The 18,983-nt window shown below is 37.4% G+C and overlaps 1 protein-coding gene across 1 annotated transcript in view; it reads left to right on the top strand.

Annotated features, from left to right (window-relative positions):
* LOC113239906 (bromodomain adjacent to zinc finger domain protein 1A-like) overlaps window positions 1-18,780 on the top strand; it is a 39,980-nt gene extending 21,200 nt beyond the window's left edge. The window contains exons 2-15 of the mRNA XM_026477068.1: window positions 70-245; window positions 2,166-2,351; window positions 2,835-2,999; window positions 3,859-3,991; window positions 5,020-5,220; window positions 6,348-6,622; window positions 10,178-10,287; window positions 11,503-11,678; window positions 12,794-12,880; window positions 14,838-14,949; window positions 15,836-15,900; window positions 16,708-16,850; window positions 17,373-17,536; window positions 18,048-18,780. Of these exons, the coding sequence (XP_026332853.1) occupies window positions 70-245; window positions 2,166-2,351; window positions 2,835-2,999; window positions 3,859-3,991; window positions 5,020-5,220; window positions 6,348-6,622; window positions 10,178-10,287; window positions 11,503-11,678; window positions 12,794-12,880; window positions 14,838-14,949; window positions 15,836-15,900; window positions 16,708-16,850; window positions 17,373-17,536; window positions 18,048-18,219 (2,165 nt within the window). The 3' untranslated portion in view covers window positions 18,220-18,780. The remainder of the gene's footprint in view (window positions 1-69; window positions 246-2,165; window positions 2,352-2,834; window positions 3,000-3,858; window positions 3,992-5,019; window positions 5,221-6,347; window positions 6,623-10,177; window positions 10,288-11,502; window positions 11,679-12,793; window positions 12,881-14,837; window positions 14,950-15,835; window positions 15,901-16,707; window positions 16,851-17,372; window positions 17,537-18,047) is intronic.
* Window positions 18,781-18,983: the final 203 nt, after the last annotated feature.

Genomic DNA, 18,983 nt, shown 5'->3' with positions numbered 1-18,983 from the left:
ACGAATTATTACAGAGAACAAATTATTATTCTTTTCCGCCTAGATATCACAATGTCGTATTTCTAGCAGGTAGTGACAAGGAGAACGATTCTGCAGCAAACTCCCGCGGTAACTCCCCGAAAAAGCCGCTGACAAACCTCAACGGTCTGACGCAGAAGCTGAACGGGCTCGAGTCCAACACACAGCAGTACCGCGAATTGCTTGTCTGCACGGGAGATATCTCTACTTGCTTTGTACACGGAAAGGTATGAAATAAAATAAAAAATAAATTATATTGCCTCAGTGGCCGAACGGTTACCATGCTGGACTGCAGAGATCCCGCGTATTCCTGGGGCGGGAGAAATATTTGTATGGCCTCCATTTATTTCACTCGTGAGTTTAGGTGTAATTTGTGGTTGTGTAATATGTGTGTGCCCATGGCACTCGCGACGTAGGGTTTCCCTAGTGCGGGGTTTTAATGCCAAACAATGTGTATAAATATTATACAATTGACCAAGCCTGACTTTAACTTGACCAGTTTTATTGCATACACATACGTATACAATACTTTTGCTTGAAATGCTTCAATCGATTTAAGATTAGGGATGTATATTACGGTTCATATGAAGATTGAGTATACAGAGTATACGAGCTAGCAATTTTTGTATCTATTCATTTCAATGTGATTTTTAATTAAATCGATTCAATATTATGGCGAATCGAATCATCTAGATCGTATTCGTAATTTAAACAGTACAGTCTCTTTCTGAACCCCTATTTTATATTGGCCTGCAATAAATGCAGTTTGGCAATATCTGAGTACAACAAGTCTACAATATTTTGCGATTGTTGCTACTTCTCTTTCTCTTCTTTTCTCTTTCTCGCTAGTTAGTATTACTCTAAATCAGGGTTTCTTAACCTTGTGGTTTATGAAACCCTAAGGAGTCCGTGTATTGAACGCCGGGGGTCCAAGACGAGCCTGCATTAATCTACAATACATTAGGTACTGTGCGCGTGATATTTTCAAATTTTCACGCCTGAAGCCAAAAAAAGGCTGTCAAAACTATTTTTTTTTAATCGAAATTAATTTTGGAACGATTTTTATGAGATCGATTCAAGAGCATACGATCCGATCTCTGTGGATCGATACGATCTAATACGATCCAAAAAATCGATTCAAAGCAAAAAATCGTGCATCCCATTTATAACTCTAGCCAAATTCTATGTAGAATAAATGTCAACAAACAAAAACATATGATTTTTAGGGTTTTCATCTCAGACTCTTTCGCAATTACCACAATTTCAATATTTTCCCCCGAAATTCAACTAGATTATGTATAATACTACATCTTGAAGTTTTGTTTATAATGAATTTTGTTCAACAGAAGTTTCAAATCACCTGAAAATGACATAAAAATGACCAGTAATTAATTATTTGTAAAACTGTGTCATCCCTAGTGACTTTTTGATTTGAATGGAGAGATTGCAAACATTCGAGTTCTGGTGGTAATTTTAGTTCAGAATCGGAAATAGATGCTGGACAACAAAATATGAAATAAAATCTTAAAATTTTGTTTCTTTTCGTCTACCATTGCCTACCATCTAGCAGTAAATATTGATAGGATGCAAAAATTTATTTTTATTCCTAAATCATAAGTATCAATGGTATTTTGTAAACTTTGTAATAATGGGCTAGGTAAGTATTACTTCCACATAACCCAATTGCCTACTTACCCATTTAAATTCCAATTAAGGGAGCAGGCCGTGGGCAGAGCAAGCCTTAATAATGAGCATTGAAAGAAATGTTGTTTTCCTATGCCATCATTGGTTGCCTAGCAACGTTTTGTTATTAAACATTCTACATCGAATTTGGTAGAGTATAGGATTACAATGTAAGGTAACGATGCACAAGTCTAGCACTGTTACTACTTCAAATACTTAGGTGAATATTCAGTAAACTTTTAAATTCTTCACGATCTCTGTGGTCCAACGATTTGAGATGTGACCGCTGGATGAGAAGGTCCCGGGTTTGATTCCCGCTATTTGGTAAATGAATTATTCTAAATCGATTCCAGTTTGGGTGATCTGATTAGTGCTTCTGAGTGAATTCCGTTGCTTATAGTACGGGGAATTAGTTTGAGACCAGGCAATTGGTGTGATTGTTTGGCACATTATTATGATTACAGGGTGACTTCCGCCCCCACTGGAGGGTGTACCACACCGAGGAGCAGATCGAAGCTCTCATCCAATCCCTGAACAAGCGAGGCGTCCGCGAGAGCGAACTGAGGCAGGCGTTGGAACTTGATAAGGCCAACATCGTGGAGTACGTCAAGAAATGCCCGTTGCATCATCTTAATCCGGACATTGCTCCGGTGAGTGTCGCCTTTACCTGATAACGATATTCACAGGTATAAAGTGCAGTATTTGAATTTCTGTGTTGACCAACGTTTAAGACAAGAACCAACCAGGCAATCTGCGAATGATCTCTAAAAATAAACAAAATAAAATCGGCTGTATTAGACATGCAAAATACATAAATAGCAATCAATTATTTAACTGGCCCTGTGTCCGAACAGCTACCATGCTGCATGGACTATCGCGCAGAGGTTCCGGGCTCGATTCGCAGTACAGAAAAAAAAGGAAATATCGTCTTGTATACCAGTTTCAAAATGGATAATAGTTATCGATCAGTCAAACATTGTTTAAGCTCAGGGCAAATTATGCGTCTGGGAGTATATATTGATTATTTTATCTATATCTTTATACAGTTTGATCGTTTAGACTATTTTGATACTGACTGTACTTTGTCAGGTAGATGAGCAAGAGAAGTTACTAAAAATATTTTAATCTGGCAGCCTCCACCTGTACATCACATGACTCGCAACAAGAAGTTCACTCTCTCCCTCGTGGTACCTGACGACAGCACTTTATCGGAGGCTCTGGAACTTTCGCTCAGAGATCACATACTTGAGCTGGAGGAGAAGATCTTCCACGGATGTCTGGGAGCACTTAAAGTCAAGGTTAGAGAAAGTACACAACGCGTTGTGTTTTGTCATTAGAGACATTTACTATATGACGTACACACGACAACACGTCATGGCATGAAGATTAAGTCTGAAGTGCGTATCGGTTGAGATGTCACCTAGATTCGCACAAAGTGTTTTGCTTCCACATTTATATGGCTATGGAGTGGAATCCTTTGCCCTCAGACTTGTTCCTTGAACACTAAAACTTAATCCGTTTCAAGGCGAGAGTGAATAGGCATTGTTTAGGTGTATACTCTCCATTTTCGACCTCATCATCACTTTCCATGGGGTGAGAGGTCAAATATGTGCTTATTTTGTAAAAAAAAGTACACAAAATGCACGTAAAGCTCAAACAAGCAATCCTATATTATATAGTCTGTATTTTTTGAAGACAGAGTAAAATGCCATTTCGACTGTGAACTGGCAACCGGTAGATAGTACCGGTAATCGAGGTAGTCAATTTTGACAACTTCACATTGACTTTACAGGTGAAGCTTCTGGTTTATTAAACAAAAATACGTAGCGTATGCGTAATAAAACTATTTGAAAACGTTTAAAGTTGTCAAAATTGAGATAGTAAGTACCGGTTGCCAGTTCACACTCGATTTGTAGGGATGCCGGTTTTGCCGTGGAGTTTGATGATGTTTCAAATGAACCAATTTCAGCTATTGTTGTATAAGCGTAATCAATAGTCAGTCGATAGTCGATAGAATATTTATCGACTGCACTCACTAGCTGCTTGCAACCGAGCTACACTTTTTCACAATGAACTGGCATTTTACTCCATCTTAAAAAAAAGACAGACTATGTAAGTAAAGTGATTTAGTATTAAACGCAAGTGATTGATTGTCAGGACCGTGAGGCTTGGCGTGGTACGCTGATGCTGCGCGGCTACGACAAGCAGGCCGATTATCTTTCGTGGGGACCCAACAAGCAGTACCGGGACGACTACCACCTGCCCAATGGCGTATTGAAAGTGCCTAACGGTGAGTTTTATTGTTTATAACTGTAATAATTCATAAGTAAAGTAGCTCTGGTCACTGACTCTTACGCTACACGTTTGAAAATAAACAGGGCGCTGTTTCTGTTTAAATGTAGAGCTAAGCTGGCTCTAGGATTTTCCATGACATTGTGAGTAATTCAGCAGTAGAGTTCCTTGTGAAATACTGCCACTTTATTTCTATCGCCAAGCAGTAATATGAGCATTATTCCGTTCCGGTTTGGGGGGGTAAGGGTGAAACTACAGGCATATGAAACTTGTCAACTTATGTTAAGGGGTGACGGGAACAGAGGCAGTGCCCCTAAGGTCTTTGCGATTTAAAGCTCTGAGTGGCACTGCAACTGTTATGGATAGGCGTGTAGCTTACCACCTGGCGTACAACTTGTTCGTCATGTTAATTACTTGGCATTACAAAATTTATATTGAATTGGTATTAAATTATTTTTTGTGAAATTACTCCACTAGTTTGTCGTAATTGTTAAAGTGTCTGTCCGATGTCTTGCCAATTAAGCCACGGAAAGAACCAGCGGAGCTCACGAATTTTTCTATGTGCTTATTCGTCGGATCTTTGTATTTGGTTTTCAACGGCTTTTTAGCCGCCTGACACGGTTTGCTAGAAGATGTCGGTTCGAATCCGGCTGGATCGAAGGAATTTTTTCTATAATGTCTTCGTATTAATAATTACGAGTAATAAATATATATACTGTTTAAAGCTCTTGTGTCTTGACCAATCGTGAATATCATAATTTTTTTACTGACATGACATTCATCAATTTTTTGTGAAAATGCTCTATTAGTTTGTTATTATTAAGGATACGAAGAAGAAACAAACACAAAGAAATATTCCTTGGATCCGAGTGGACTAATCTGCGAGCTACGGATCGTGCCAGCACATCTTACGAATTCCTCTTTGTGCTTGTTGCGCATTGGGTTTAAAAGGGATTTTTTTGCCTTCTATGAGAACTTATGAAAGTTTTTCTTCACTCAACTCACCAACATAAATATCTATTGCAGACATCGACAAATCGGAGATTCCAGCCATTCCAGAAAACAAGTACCGCGACCCCGGTCAATATCTGGAAGCGCCTAAGGTGAACGGCGTGAAGACAGAGCCCGAAGACACGGGGGCGAAGCCCGACGTTATCAGGAGTCTCGCCTCCGCGCTGCTTCAGGTCTCCCAGTCTATACACCACAAGTACATTAAGAGGCCGTTAGGTAAGTACTACACGCCAAGACTGGTGAATTTATTTGAATCTAGAAATCAGCTACTTGAAGACTTTATTCTTTATTCTTATTTATTTGCGTTCCATAATATACATTACAAACGTTTTTATATTAATATTGAAATCAAATTATGGACCCTAAATAGGGCACTGCACATAGTAGAAGAGAGGATTAGTCTGTTAATTGTTACACTTACTTAATATACAATTTAAAATATATATTATATCTTTATTCTCAATTAGTTAAAAAACTCAGGTACCATGAATTTATTTTCTAAAAACTCTTACATTATATACTCCGCCCAACCATTGATTTAAGTTTTGATATAGGCATGCCTCCGAAGTTCCGTAATTATTGACATACATTATTGACAAAAAAATGCGATACTTCCTGGACTCTTTTATTTTTTTAATTTTAGTGAAGCGACGTGCTCTTTAGTTCAGATATTTGTCGAGCCAACAGAATTATGTAATGAAGATTATTCAAGTTGATAAATTTTGGTACCTGTGTAATAAATTACAATGCAATGAAATAAATTATAAATGATTGTAATAAATTCACAGTTTACACCCATTAAAGCTTTAACTGACAGCATGGGGTCAGTTTACTTTGGTTGTTTACCCTTCAGTATGGCCCTGTAGACCAATTCCTCAATACCACAACATTATATTGATCTGTTATTGAATTGCCTCTGTGGCCGGTTACCATGCTGGACTGCCACGCAGAGGTCCCGGGTTCGATTCCCGGGCCGGGAGAAATATTTATTTATTTATCTTGTGAGTTCGGGTGTAATTTGCGGTTGTCTATGTGTGTGTTCATGGCACCCGCGATACAGGGTTTCCCTAGTGGGGGGTTATGAGTATGTGCGCGTTATTATTATTATTATATTAGTAGTAGTTGAGATCCGTGTGAAAGAGTTCGTCCAGAGACGTACTGCCACCTTCTTCTCTTTCGATCTTTGCGATTTAGTGGCTCTTAGTGGCACTGCAACTTTTATGGGCAGACGTGTAGCTTACCATGAGGCGCACGACTTGTTCGTCACTTGATGTTATAAAAATAAACTATTCGCATTTTCTGGGGTCTACCACGATTTATGTTAAATCTGTTCTTCTGGCCAGGTCTTGACGATAAGGAACGCAAAGATCGCGAAGCAAGGAACAAACCACTCGACCTGGAAGCCTTGGAACGCTGGGAGGTATCCCTAATGGAGTGCAAATCTTTCGCCGCCGTGGTACTCCATCTCTTCACTCTTGACTCCAGCATTACATGGTCAGCGAGTATCCTGAATGCTAGCTGCAGACTGTGTAGAAGGAAGACGGACCCTGACAATATGCTGCTTTGCGATGGCTGTAACAAGGGACACCATTTGTATTGTTTGAAGCCCAAACTTACGGTAAGTGCCTGGAGAATAATAAAAATTCCCTACACGGATAAAAAAATACTATATATAAATACTATATAATACAGGACTTGGGGTATCTTACGAATGCATGTCTGATCATCATCGTCGTCACCATTGCCATCATATGGTCCACTGAGGCAAGTGTCTCCAGAGGGTTTAGGTCATAGTCCGCTGTGCTAGCTCAAGGTTGGGGACTTCACTTTTGACGACCTCGGTGGCTGGTGCTGGATGAAAGGTCCCGGGTTCGATTCCCAGTAGGACCAATTTAAAAATGAACTTTTGTAAATTGGTCTTTGTCTGGGTGTTTTGGTAGTGCTCTGGAGAGAATTTTATAGTTTGAGGTCTGCCCCCGTAGTACGCTGGCGCGATATAGCTATTCCATCGAAAGCTGTCAAATTCTACTGATAAAGGCATTTTAAAAATTTTATCACAATCTTTAACATGGCGAGCACCGTGACGTCACATTTTTGTATTATCGCGAGCGCCGCGACCAATGGCTGCAAAAGAATATCGCAGTGCCAAACATGGCCGCAAGGTCACAGCTGATTTTAAAACATTTTTATAGTTCTGCACAGTAATTTTATCACCGTAAAAATTGAACGCGACAAACGGGTTTGGCAAGAAATAATAAAAACAAACAAATTGATACATATAAATTATTGGAAAGGTGAGGAGAACATTTTTGATACAGTTCAGTTCATGAGAGTAATTAGAAATACGTAAATAATAACTAATAATATAATGTAAAATATGTAAAACTGAAACTACACAAACCCGACATTTTTTGTTTCATCGTTTTCATGGCGATGAATAAGCTACGTACACAATTTCATATCCCTTGTTCTCCAAAATGTATAAAAATAATTTATTACCAAATAAACAAAAGAACGAATGACCCTAGTGCGATATCTTACCGATTTAGTATTCGCAATAAAAATAAAATATTTTTTAATAATGGCAACATAGCCTTATCAACTAAAATAAATATGTCACGGGGAGGTTTATCACACACATATACTGCCATGCTACGTCCACAGGTAATTTAGTTTGATTGTACTTTTCCAAAAGGTTCTGAATTTTTTTTTTGACGTGCAAGTCTCATCAGGTTTGCGAGAGGTATTATTTATAAACATTCCCAAATGCACATAAATTAGAATTTATAGTCATAAGTGTATATCACCATAGCGATTCGGACCGCCGCGCCGTCAACTCAATTGACAAACAACCTTTCCCCACTAGGCACTGCTTGTGTAATAATATGCTTTATTTGTGCTTTGTGAATAATAAACATGTTATCTGTACATATCAGTGGCAAAAGATGTATTTATAGTGATTGCCATCGGCTTACGAAACTTATTCGTAAAATTTTCAGTAAGTATTAAATAAAAAATAAATTGCAGCATCTGCTGTACACTTCGAGATTAGCTTTACATTCTTCAAATATCTACCCTTTTGCCACTCTAGTCTGTCTTTTTTGAAGACGGAGCAAAATGACATTTGTGGTGTTGCCAGTTTTCATGAAATTTTAAATAGTTATGTAGTTGTTGTCGATAGTTTCATGGATGGTAACCTATCACAAACTAGAATTTCTTTTTTCCGAAATAACGTTAGTTCGAATTGTCATTACACCGAAAACCGGATTATAACGAAACCGTTGTTCTTTCACGCCTTCTTTATTCTTATTTTGACACTTGGTCTACTTGTTTCGAGAAAAAATTTTATTCATATACATTTTAACAAGAATAGCCGGATTTGACTATGATAATAATAAGAATAACGCACACACTCAACATAGCCCCGCACTAGGGAAAACCCTGCGTCGCGGGTGCCATGGACACACACATAGACAACCACAAATTACACCCAAATTACGAGAGACATAAATGCCTACATTTATTTCTCTCGTGAGTTTGGGTTCCATACAATTATTTCTCCCGGCCCGAGAATCGAACCTGGGATCTCTGCGTGGCAGTAAGGTATGGTAACCGTTTTGCCACGTAGGCAGTTAAATACTACCACTATCTATGTTGAATTAAAATTAAACACTGTAAAATATGTCTCCTCTTTGTGTTTTTCATAAACATAGTTCTAAATACGTTGTATGTATGAATGAACTTACAAAAATTGACAATTTAAATGAATCTGTACTCAATAATTGGATGAATAATGGGTCGGGGATGATTCAAACGAGACAAGTTCGCCAATTTATTCCATAAGCATGACCAATATTCAGTCGATAGCCGATAGAATATTTATCGACTGAAATCACTAGCTGTTTGCAAGGGGGCTACACTTTTGCGCAAAGAACTGGCATTTTACTCCGTCTTCAAAAAAGCAGACTATACATACACCTAGCGCGCCGCGACTCTTGTCATTGACAAAAGTACAGGTGAATAAGCAATATAATTTTTAATTTTTTTAAATTTATTTTTTTAAATTAGAACGAGAGATATTAATATGTGCAAAACAAACAGTCATTGACAAACGTCATTAAAAGGCGCTTGACCTAACTGTAGGCTATCACGCATTTTTAATTGTTTCCATTTTTTCACGCTCACAGAAGGAGTTAACTAGAATGGTAACACTCATCTACATATTTTACATACTTTAAGCTTGGCAAATGGCTGCGAGGGGGACGTTCGACCAATCATAAACCGTTTGCATCCCACGCCCCGTAAACCACAGGAACGTGATTGGTCGGAATGGTTCGTCCTCACGTACGGACTTTTGCGGCCAAACTGTTATAATCCGAGATAATTATCGAGAATTTATGTGAACAACATATATACACATTGACGTGTGTGCAAATATCTCTACAGTAAACGTGTGTCCAAAGGAAAATGTTTGTGCTTGTACAGACACACATACACGTAGCGCTGTAGTGTGACTGACAAATGACGCTTTAGTCGGATTATGGGAAAAGCAAATAAGCTAGACTTTTTGTTCATGTTGCATTATATTCATGGTGTCGGTGTTGTTTATTGTTATTCATGCTTCAAGTGAAACTGACAAATTTCGTTAAAAAACTCGTGGAATATTTGGAACGCCATCTATGGGCAAAGTGTGAAACTGCGTCGTTGAAATCTATCGATAGGTATTAGGACTACTATTGGTTGATTTTGTGAAAAATTTTAAATAGTGAAAATTTTTCCGGAAAAATTCCCGAAAAATTGGAAAATTATAACTTGGAAGACTCATATTATGTTTTACGTTTAGAAATCTCATTTCAAGTTATATTTTGCGTGAACTATAATATAAACTTGTATAGCTAAAAGTTACATAAAGAAAAACGTGATTTAAAATCATTACATAACAGCGAAAAAAAACCCCAACAACTACACCACCACCGCTTGTTGTTGGCTCCATCGTTTTCATTCAGTAACTTCAACTTTTGACAGAGGACAATGTCAATAGTGGGAAATTAAAGGAAAAATATTTTTCTAAATAATATGATTTTTTCAAAAATGGAAATTCTTCCATAGACCAACACTGCCGGTATTTTTATTGACAACTGGTTTTTTCAATCGTGTTTTTTTGGGTTCACAGAAAGTACCCCATGGGGACTGGTTCTGCGACCAGTGCAAGCCCAAGGAGCGCACTCCCAGAAAAAGAAGAAAACTCTTCTCCGATGAATATATCGAGGAAGCTCTTAACAGGTACGTTTGTGTTGACTGCTGGGCGCAAGTCTCCTTCAAGAAGATACTACACTTACGTTGGCCTATTTCGGCTTAAGAATTTCTTTCTTTTCTATATTCCTACATCAATAAAGCGACCGATAAATTGATAACTACTGAATAATCTGCGTTGGTTACGATGGTTATTATATGTAAAGATGATTATTGGTAGCGTGGCCATACGTCCCGCTTTTAAGCTTCGTGTCCCGCTGTCCCCAAAATACTTTAAAATGTCTCGTTCTAACAAAGCAGGACTTAGTGAGAACAAATTTAAAAAAAAAACGCGCGAAAGCGAAATCTATGTAAAAAAACCAGCTTACCAGACTAAACGAGATTAGTTCTTTTTTTTTTAAATTTTTTATCATTAACATTTTGAATACTTTTTAATTTTTTTTTAATCATTTAACATTTCATAACTATCATGAACATGTGTTTTACTTTTAAAACAATGATAAATTTATGGGTGTCCCGCTAACAGGGAAAAAAATTATGGTCACGTTAACTATTGGTAAAGATGATTTTTTTTGCACCACTGATAGATTTTATTTCATTACATCTTGTCTAGTTTAGGAGCTGGAGTCTTTAAATTTGTTATGCCTTTCTTTGATCGTCAGTTTTATTTTGTACATACACTTATGAATAACATCCTCAGTCAATTGTTATATATTGGAATCTAAATCGCGTATGTTTGTTTTTTCAAACAAAACAACGTTCTGGACTCTTTACAGGTCCCCATATCTTTCTACATTAGTTTTGGTTATAGTGACCTTCCCTAAATACCCCTAGGGTATACGAGAAGGGCACTAATCGTCTAAGTTTAGGTTAAGACCACAGATCAGCCAGTGTACAGGATTGTTACTGATTGTTTTCACTTAACTTCATCGGGTTTTCAAGAGGCCGGTGTCTACGTGGTACAGGAGCCGTAGGCACGCTCACTTCCCGTCGCGCACTGCACAAATACCGGTTGCCATCATTACTTCTTTACAGGGACCATGGTCATGGTTTTTTTCTTTTGTTAGAAATTGAAATGAAAACGTACTTCTCATTGCAATAACAAGTCTATGCCATTTGGCTGCTGCCAAATAGGACAGTATTATTTTCGATATTCATTATTTTTGTCAGTTCCCAAAAAGTTACTTTTGGAAAAGCGTTTCTTTATTATTGAGTGTGCGATTGGACCCCGCTCGTTATTTTCAGCGACGACGAGTCGTTCGGCGTGGACGCGGGCGTGTGCGGGTCGTGCGGCAGCGGCGGGCGCCTGGCGGCCGAATGTATATCCTGTCGCAACAAGTACCACACCGAATGCGCCGCGCCCAAGCCAGGCCGAACCGCCCGGCGTTGGACCTGTGCCAGCTGCCTGGCGCCCACCAGAGGTGAGCTCTCGTCTCGTGAAATCGTTTAAGTCACTTTACCCAATTCAAAACGTAGCAAGTATTTAACATTTTCTAAGTTTTAAAGTTGTTAAAGTGCGTTACTTGTTATTTGAATTGGCAATTAGTGGGTAGTGGAACTTTACTGATTTCTCTTTAATCTTAGTCGTTTTCTTAATTTAATTACTGAAACAATTTATCAAATACCTAGGAAATGCTTATATTGTGTTTTGATTCTGGCTGCTACGGTAACTTTGTACATAAATGTTTAAAGTTAGTAAGGGTATAAAAATGTTGTGACCATTTTTGTTACTAGTATATTAGTTGATTGGTACTTTACCTAATACTGTTACTTTTTTTACATTAAAGTTCAAGGGCGACCTTGGTTTGTATTTTAGGGCTCTCCTGTAAAATTCTGTCTAAAGCAATTCCTGGGCTTTGTTATGGCGCAGCCGTCTGTTTCGATAATAATACAAAGACATGGGTAGAAAATTTGTAGGAAGTCTAGTAAAATGAATTCGGAAGAAAGCGTATAACTAAGAAGGTTGATAGTGTCATAGGGAGGTTGGTGGGTTTGTTCCGATAATAATGTCATAACTTTCTACTTTGACGGTTACCCACTACTTAGTCGCAATTTACATGACTGCGGACGTGTGCAACGCGACATAACTGTGACGTAAACAGTCACCCCTCCCGCACCTCGCAGCTATCTCAGAATTTGTTTCTTTTTTTATCAAAAAGTTAAGTGGTACATATTTATGTAAGAGCGTACTCGCCAAAAAATTACCTATTTGTGCCGCCAAGCAGTAATGTGAACATTATTGCGTTTCCGGTTTCAAAGGGTGAAATGTGCCTGTACCACATGAGACATGTCAACTTATGTCAGGGTGTCGGACGCAGTGGCAGTGCCCCTCAGATTTTTGTGATCTAAAACTGAGTGGCACTGCAACTGTCACGCACAGGCGTGTCGCTTACCACCAGGCGCACGACTTGTTCGTCCCGTCACTTAGTATTATAAACTATCTCAAGCAGCTGATAGTTGAAAAGTCAATTGTTTTTTTTAAAAAAATATAGTTACTCGCAAGCGAGTTCTAAAAGACATTGTTTTGTATCCAAAGAACACACAATAAGGCGCTGTGCTGCGACCGCCATCTCCAACATTCACCAGTACACGCGCGCGCTCGACAGCAGGCGGAATAGCTCCGGTTTGTTTGTCCTTATACACATCTGCCAACTAACCACGCACTTCGCATTCGCATTTTCACTGTAACCTAACGTTGTTTTTGTTTTTGCGTTTATTTCCTTATAACATTTGCGTTACTTGACGTATGGAAACCATTTTGTTTTATTCTTCCTCAGTGTTACGTCATGTTGTGTAACAGCCTTCATTTCACTAATACGTTTGCTTTCTATTCGTTCATTTCGGATGTACACATTTGGTTTTGTTTATTTGGTTCTAGTCTTTTTAATTTGTCGTTTTAGAAACTTGCACACTTGTTAACGCAGAATTGGCTTGAGCCGGTCAGAAAGATCTTTTTGTCTATCTATGCCATAAGAGCAATAACGAATAAAGCTGTATTTACACATCAGCCAAAATTCAATGGCAATAAAAATTTATAATAAATTAAACGGTCAATTAAAAAATGAACAATGTGACAAAAAATAATAGAGTTCTAAAGCAATTTCTGCAAAATAAATCTTCTCCGCTTTTTTTGAAAATGGAGTAAAATGACATCAGCAGGGTTGCCAGTTTTCGTAAAATTTTAAATAGACGTGTAGTTATTGTCGACAGTTTTATCGATAGATTGTGAAAGAAGGTAAAATTTTGACAAAAATTAATGAATAATAATTGTGAATGTTACGACGTTCTAATGATTACTAATATGGTATTATTGTCTTCTTTATTCTTATTTTGACTGTTGATTTACTTTTATCGAATTCTATTTTTATTCATTTACATTTTAATAAGAACTTGCGGATTTTGATTATCTGTATTGAATTAAAATGAAAAACTTTAAAATATTTCTCCTTTTTGTATTTTTAATAGACATAGTTCTAAATGCTGTGAACGTGTGTATAGACTTACAAAAATATATAAATATTCCATCGATAGAATATTCATTGACTGCAATTACTAGCTGAATGCAAGCGAGCTACACTTTTGCCCAATGGACTGTCATTTCACTCCATCTTCAAAAGAGACAGACTATAGAAGAATAGTTTAATGGTTAATTACTGTTTATTATATTAGACTAAAATTGATCTGTTTCTGTTAACAGACACTGGTACGCCCCTTCAGGGTTTCAGGTGTTTGATTTTCATCAATTATTAAGGATACATGTGAATTGCAATAAAAAAATAAATATATGACGCGTATCGCCTCTCACGAAGTCCTCGCTTTTATTACAATGATATATCGACTGTGAACTGGCAACCGGTACTATCTCAATTTTGACAACTGTACAGGATGAAGAATAAATCATTTGTATAGCATCTAGTTTACTAAATAAAAATGCGTAGTGTACATACATACATGTGTAATAAAAATATTTAAAAACTACGTATTTTTATTTAATAAATCAGATGCTATATAAATGACGCGAACAATTTTTTTCTTCATCCTGCAAAGTTGCCAAAATTGAAATAACACCGATTGCCAGTTCACAGTCGATATAGCCTTTTCTGATTGGTTTAATATGATTTCGTTCGACAAGTGCGGTGACGACTTTATCATTTATAGTCATGTGATCTTGCTGTGTGGTGTTGTGTTTCAAAACGAAAGCTCATTTTATTTAAATTTCCTATTCACGCTTCCTACTAATATATTCTTCTAGTTTTTAATACAAGTTTAATTCTGCGCTTACCTCATGGTTGCGCTGTGGTTCTTTATGAACCAAAGCGTTTACAATCTAGTGTATTTTTTATTTAACTTTTGCAATGCTTTTTATTGTATCCTTTTAATCGTGCGTTTTATCTTTGCATAGATGTTATTTTAGAAAAGGGAAGTTTTAGATTTATGCGTTTGTTTCTTTCTTTCGAGCGATGGAGTTGCGTAGCTTTGGCGACACTAGAAAAAATGCAACTCGACAATTTTTTTTAAATTATGTTATGTGTTATGTAATGTTCAAGTGAACTAAATAGCTATTGATTAACAATCGACAGATTCCGATGACAGCGAGTACAACACAGTGTTGGTGAAATTGAAGACACAAAAGCGCGATAGCAAAGAAGCGTCGCCCGTTGCCAACGGTCTGCCCAAAAAGAGGGGACGCAAGTCAGTACCATCCGTTTTATAAATACAAATTCATTAAGCTACATATTGATGGATCTTGTTCCGTAGCACTAGAAGCGATATTAGAACAAAAGTGTATAGCTTTGTTCTTAAACAGTAGATAGTGCTTAGAGATCTCGCGCAAGTAGAGCCCTGTCGTGTTAGTCCTACTGTTGACTGTATATGGCAATTTTTTTCCGTAGCCAAAATATAACTTATATGTATGAGTGGCGCTGCTGGAAAGCCAATTCAACAAATACCAGTATACAATTTACAACGTCTTCGATTAAACTACAGTAGCGCGATTCACATAAGTTCAAGCGATCCAAATATCGTTGAAGTTACGTAGTCGTTCGATCGAAGTCTCTTATCAACGCCGCCCTCTTTTGCTCGTATCGTATAAAATCAGGCTATCTTTGAATTTCTATTCAACATCAACAAGTAAAATAAAGGACTTAACTATCTTTTTGTAATATTTTTCTGCTATATTAATATTACGACAACTTGTAATCAACAAATAGTAATTACATTTCAAAAAATTTCTAATTTATATTCTTTTCTTTATTGGACATTAAAAATTACAATACCTACAGAATACAGAACAGTAATAGAAGGCACAAAGCACAAACGGCACAAGTTAACAGCGGATCCCGCACTAAGCTCAAGGCTTGTATCGCGGAACCCAAAATAGTAGATAACTTATTTTCAAACATTATTAAATTATTTGAAAATTATTAAATTATAGAAATATTAATAAATTATTTAGTTATTAAAAAATACTATTGAATTATTAAAAACCTAACTTTCTGGTCTTGAATGTATTATAGAGATGTGAAAACATTATAAGAAATATTATTATTATTCTTATTAAACACGTTTTTCTTTACAGATCAAAGGAAGAAACGATAACAAATAGTAGAAAGTCCAGAACTTCACTTGCTAATGGTGTACACGGTACGTATTTGTATGAAACTAAATTGAATGCTGTATAAAACCCCGACTTTATGCAGTATGTTCGGAGTCACTCTTGAAGATAGAATGCACAGTGAAGAGAGCTTTGTGGTGTAAAAGATGATTTATTAACCAGGACGCTTCGGTGGTCTGATCATGTGTAATGAGTGGGTATAAACAGATTAACGACACGGATTTAATGTGGATGGAAATATGGGAGAGGTAGATTAGAACATCGACGCACATATCTCGATTAGATTGGGTATACTTTATATTGGATACATTTTATCAGTTGGCTTTACTGGTTAATTGGACATGAGTACAGTGTACAAATTATTGCATGTGTCTACATAAAAATAATGATAACTTTGTATGTTCCAAGGCGGACCACAGAGATTCAAACTTCATTCTTGTCACGCTTTTAGAACCTGTGCCTTTTTTGAACACGGACTAAAATTTGCAGGGTTGCCAGTTGTCATAAAATTTTAAATAGTCATGTAGTTGCTGTCGACTGTTTTATCGATATTAATTTTTATTTCAAGAAGAACAGGCGGATTTCATTATATTTACTGAATTAAAATGAAAAAACTTTAATATATGTCTCCTATTTGTTTTTAAATGTGACAAGTCAAATGAACCTGTACCCTGCAGTTGGGTCGATGATGATTCAACAAAATGAAACAATTTCGGCTATTTATTCCATAAGCGTGACCAATATTCAATCGATAGTCGATAGAATATTTGTCGACTGCAATCACTAGCTGTGTGCAAGGGGGCACTGTCATTTTACTCCATCTATAAAACTTACAGAAGAACACAATACGAGTAAGAAGCGAAGCAGTCGACTCGAAGCACAAACGCCATTACACGTAGAAGCATTGCAAATATTACTACGGGACGTGATGAAGCACAAGGACTGTTGGCCCTTCTACGAACCCGTTTCTATAGAGGACGTGAGTATATACTTGTTTTAATATTTAATTAACTTAATTACGTAGGGCAATATCCAATTACACTTATTAAACAAAGTCAATAACTACACTTCGGATATTGACTTACAATTATATGGACGTCGGGTCCGCGCTAAAAAGTGTCCGAACTTATAGGGCGTTAAAATCGTATACAGAGCGTCATTCACGCTTTAGTCTTCGTTTGTTCGACTGACAGCGAAGCAAGCAAAATTAGACAGTACTGCGATGACATTACAATTGAAATCTAACGTTTTAGCTTTTTCATATTCCTTTACATGTCACGTTTAAATAGGTTGACTTGGAACATTTTTTTCGTGGTTTTTGTATTAGACCCGTCGTCCATTTATTTGTGAGTCAATGACTCCGGACATATAATTTGAACCACGGAAGAAAAATACAATGGAAGCGCCTTAAGCCTTGATTACTCTCAGAACCGTACATTCGTAATTTGAAACTATGAAATCTTGATAAAATCATTATATAATGTTACCAATGATGCTTTAGGTGCCAGACTACTTGGACGTGATTGAGAAGCCGATGGATTTTTCGACTATACGTGAGAAGCTCGAGTTGGGTGACTATAACACCGACCAGGAGCTCATTGGCGACGCGGCGTTAGTGCTTGTTAATTGCTTTACTTACAACAAGGACACGCACCCTGTCGCTAAGTGAGTATATCACAGAACAAGAACTTGTAATATCTTTGTATATATAAGGGATATATTTCCATAATTTCTTCCATCCACTCTTTAAAATGACTTGCCGCTTTGGAGTTGGTGGCCTGACATGTCAACACGGATTTGGTAGCTTGACTTGTCAACATGAGTTGGTCGCTTGACTTGTCAACATGAGTTGGTGGCTTGACTTGTCAACATGGATTGGGTACTTGAATTGGCAATATGGAATGAGTGGCTTGACTTGTCATTGTGGAGTGGGTGGTTTGAATGGGTGGCTTGACTTGTCAACATGGAGCATGGAGTTCTGAAAACTTACGTTCAAGTTAGGTCGATGCTAACAGGTTGATAGGGCTTATTTGGAATGTCGTTTCAACACAATATGTTCTTTTGCACAATAACTCTAGTCACACTGCATAATACGGTACTTACACAGAAATTGTTATTTTTATTGTTAAATACACAGTACAGTGACACACTAAAGTATAACTTTTTCCATTTCCAGAGCGGGAGTTCGTCTAGAGAGATACATAAACAAACGCTGCGCAGAGCTAGAATTGCCACCGCTCCCAGAAATCAACCTTGACCAAGACAATTCCGATTCCGACTCGGCCCAGAAACGGCGCGTCTCAGAACACCAGGATGCGCCGAAAGCGAAAAAAGCGAAATTCAAATGATATGTGGACGTACCCTCGAGGTATAGGGACTACGTGTTTTTCTGAGGCTAGTGATATACAGTGATATAAGTGATAATGGTAAATTGAGACTTGTGCTGGTGTGCGTTAAAATAATCCCAAATATGCCCGGATGCGTTTGGACTTTAGTGTAGACAATATTACCGGTATTCTCTTAGAGAAAACTAGTGGCCGTTAATGCCTATAACGCATATAACGTATCGTCGCTTTACCGACTAAGTGTGTGTCTTGAGCAGTAGCTTGTCTCAAACTAGTTCTATTAATTCATATATAAAAATAGTACTGTAGGCGCGCGAGTTGAATACAGAGCTAAGCGCGTTTATGGCGACGCAGACGCGCTGTAGTGAATCAATTAAAACGCGTAAACGTCGCGTTGCAAGCAAGAAGCTTATATGTATACTCCACTGGAGTTTACACCTAGAATTTCATGTAGTTGCTTAATTTCAAAAACTAACTGAAATTAACAAACTAAAATTAGAACTGTCTCTTATCTAAATGCGCGATACATACGCGCGACTACAGCGTGTCTACGGCGCCTATACGCGCGTTGTCGGCGCGTATAAAATACGCTGTGTGCATAGGCTCTAGGAATACGCTAGTGCTGTGACCTAATCAGTAATTAATGACAGTCATATCAATAAATTACACAAAATCAATACGTGTAATAAAACGAAATAATATTTGTCATACATTTAACTCATTCACATGAAGAAAGAAAAAACGTTTATCCGTTAATAATTTACGGC

This window comes from Hyposmocoma kahamanoa, unplaced genomic scaffold (genome assembly GCF_003589595.1).
Source record: "Hyposmocoma kahamanoa isolate Upper Pololo Valley unplaced genomic scaffold, ASM358959v1 117, whole genome shotgun sequence".
Taxonomy (NCBI): domain Eukaryota; kingdom Metazoa; phylum Arthropoda; class Insecta; order Lepidoptera; family Cosmopterigidae; genus Hyposmocoma; species Hyposmocoma kahamanoa.
The sequence above is the reverse complement of the archived record's forward strand: the minus strand, read 5'-3'. Positions and strand labels throughout refer to the sequence as shown.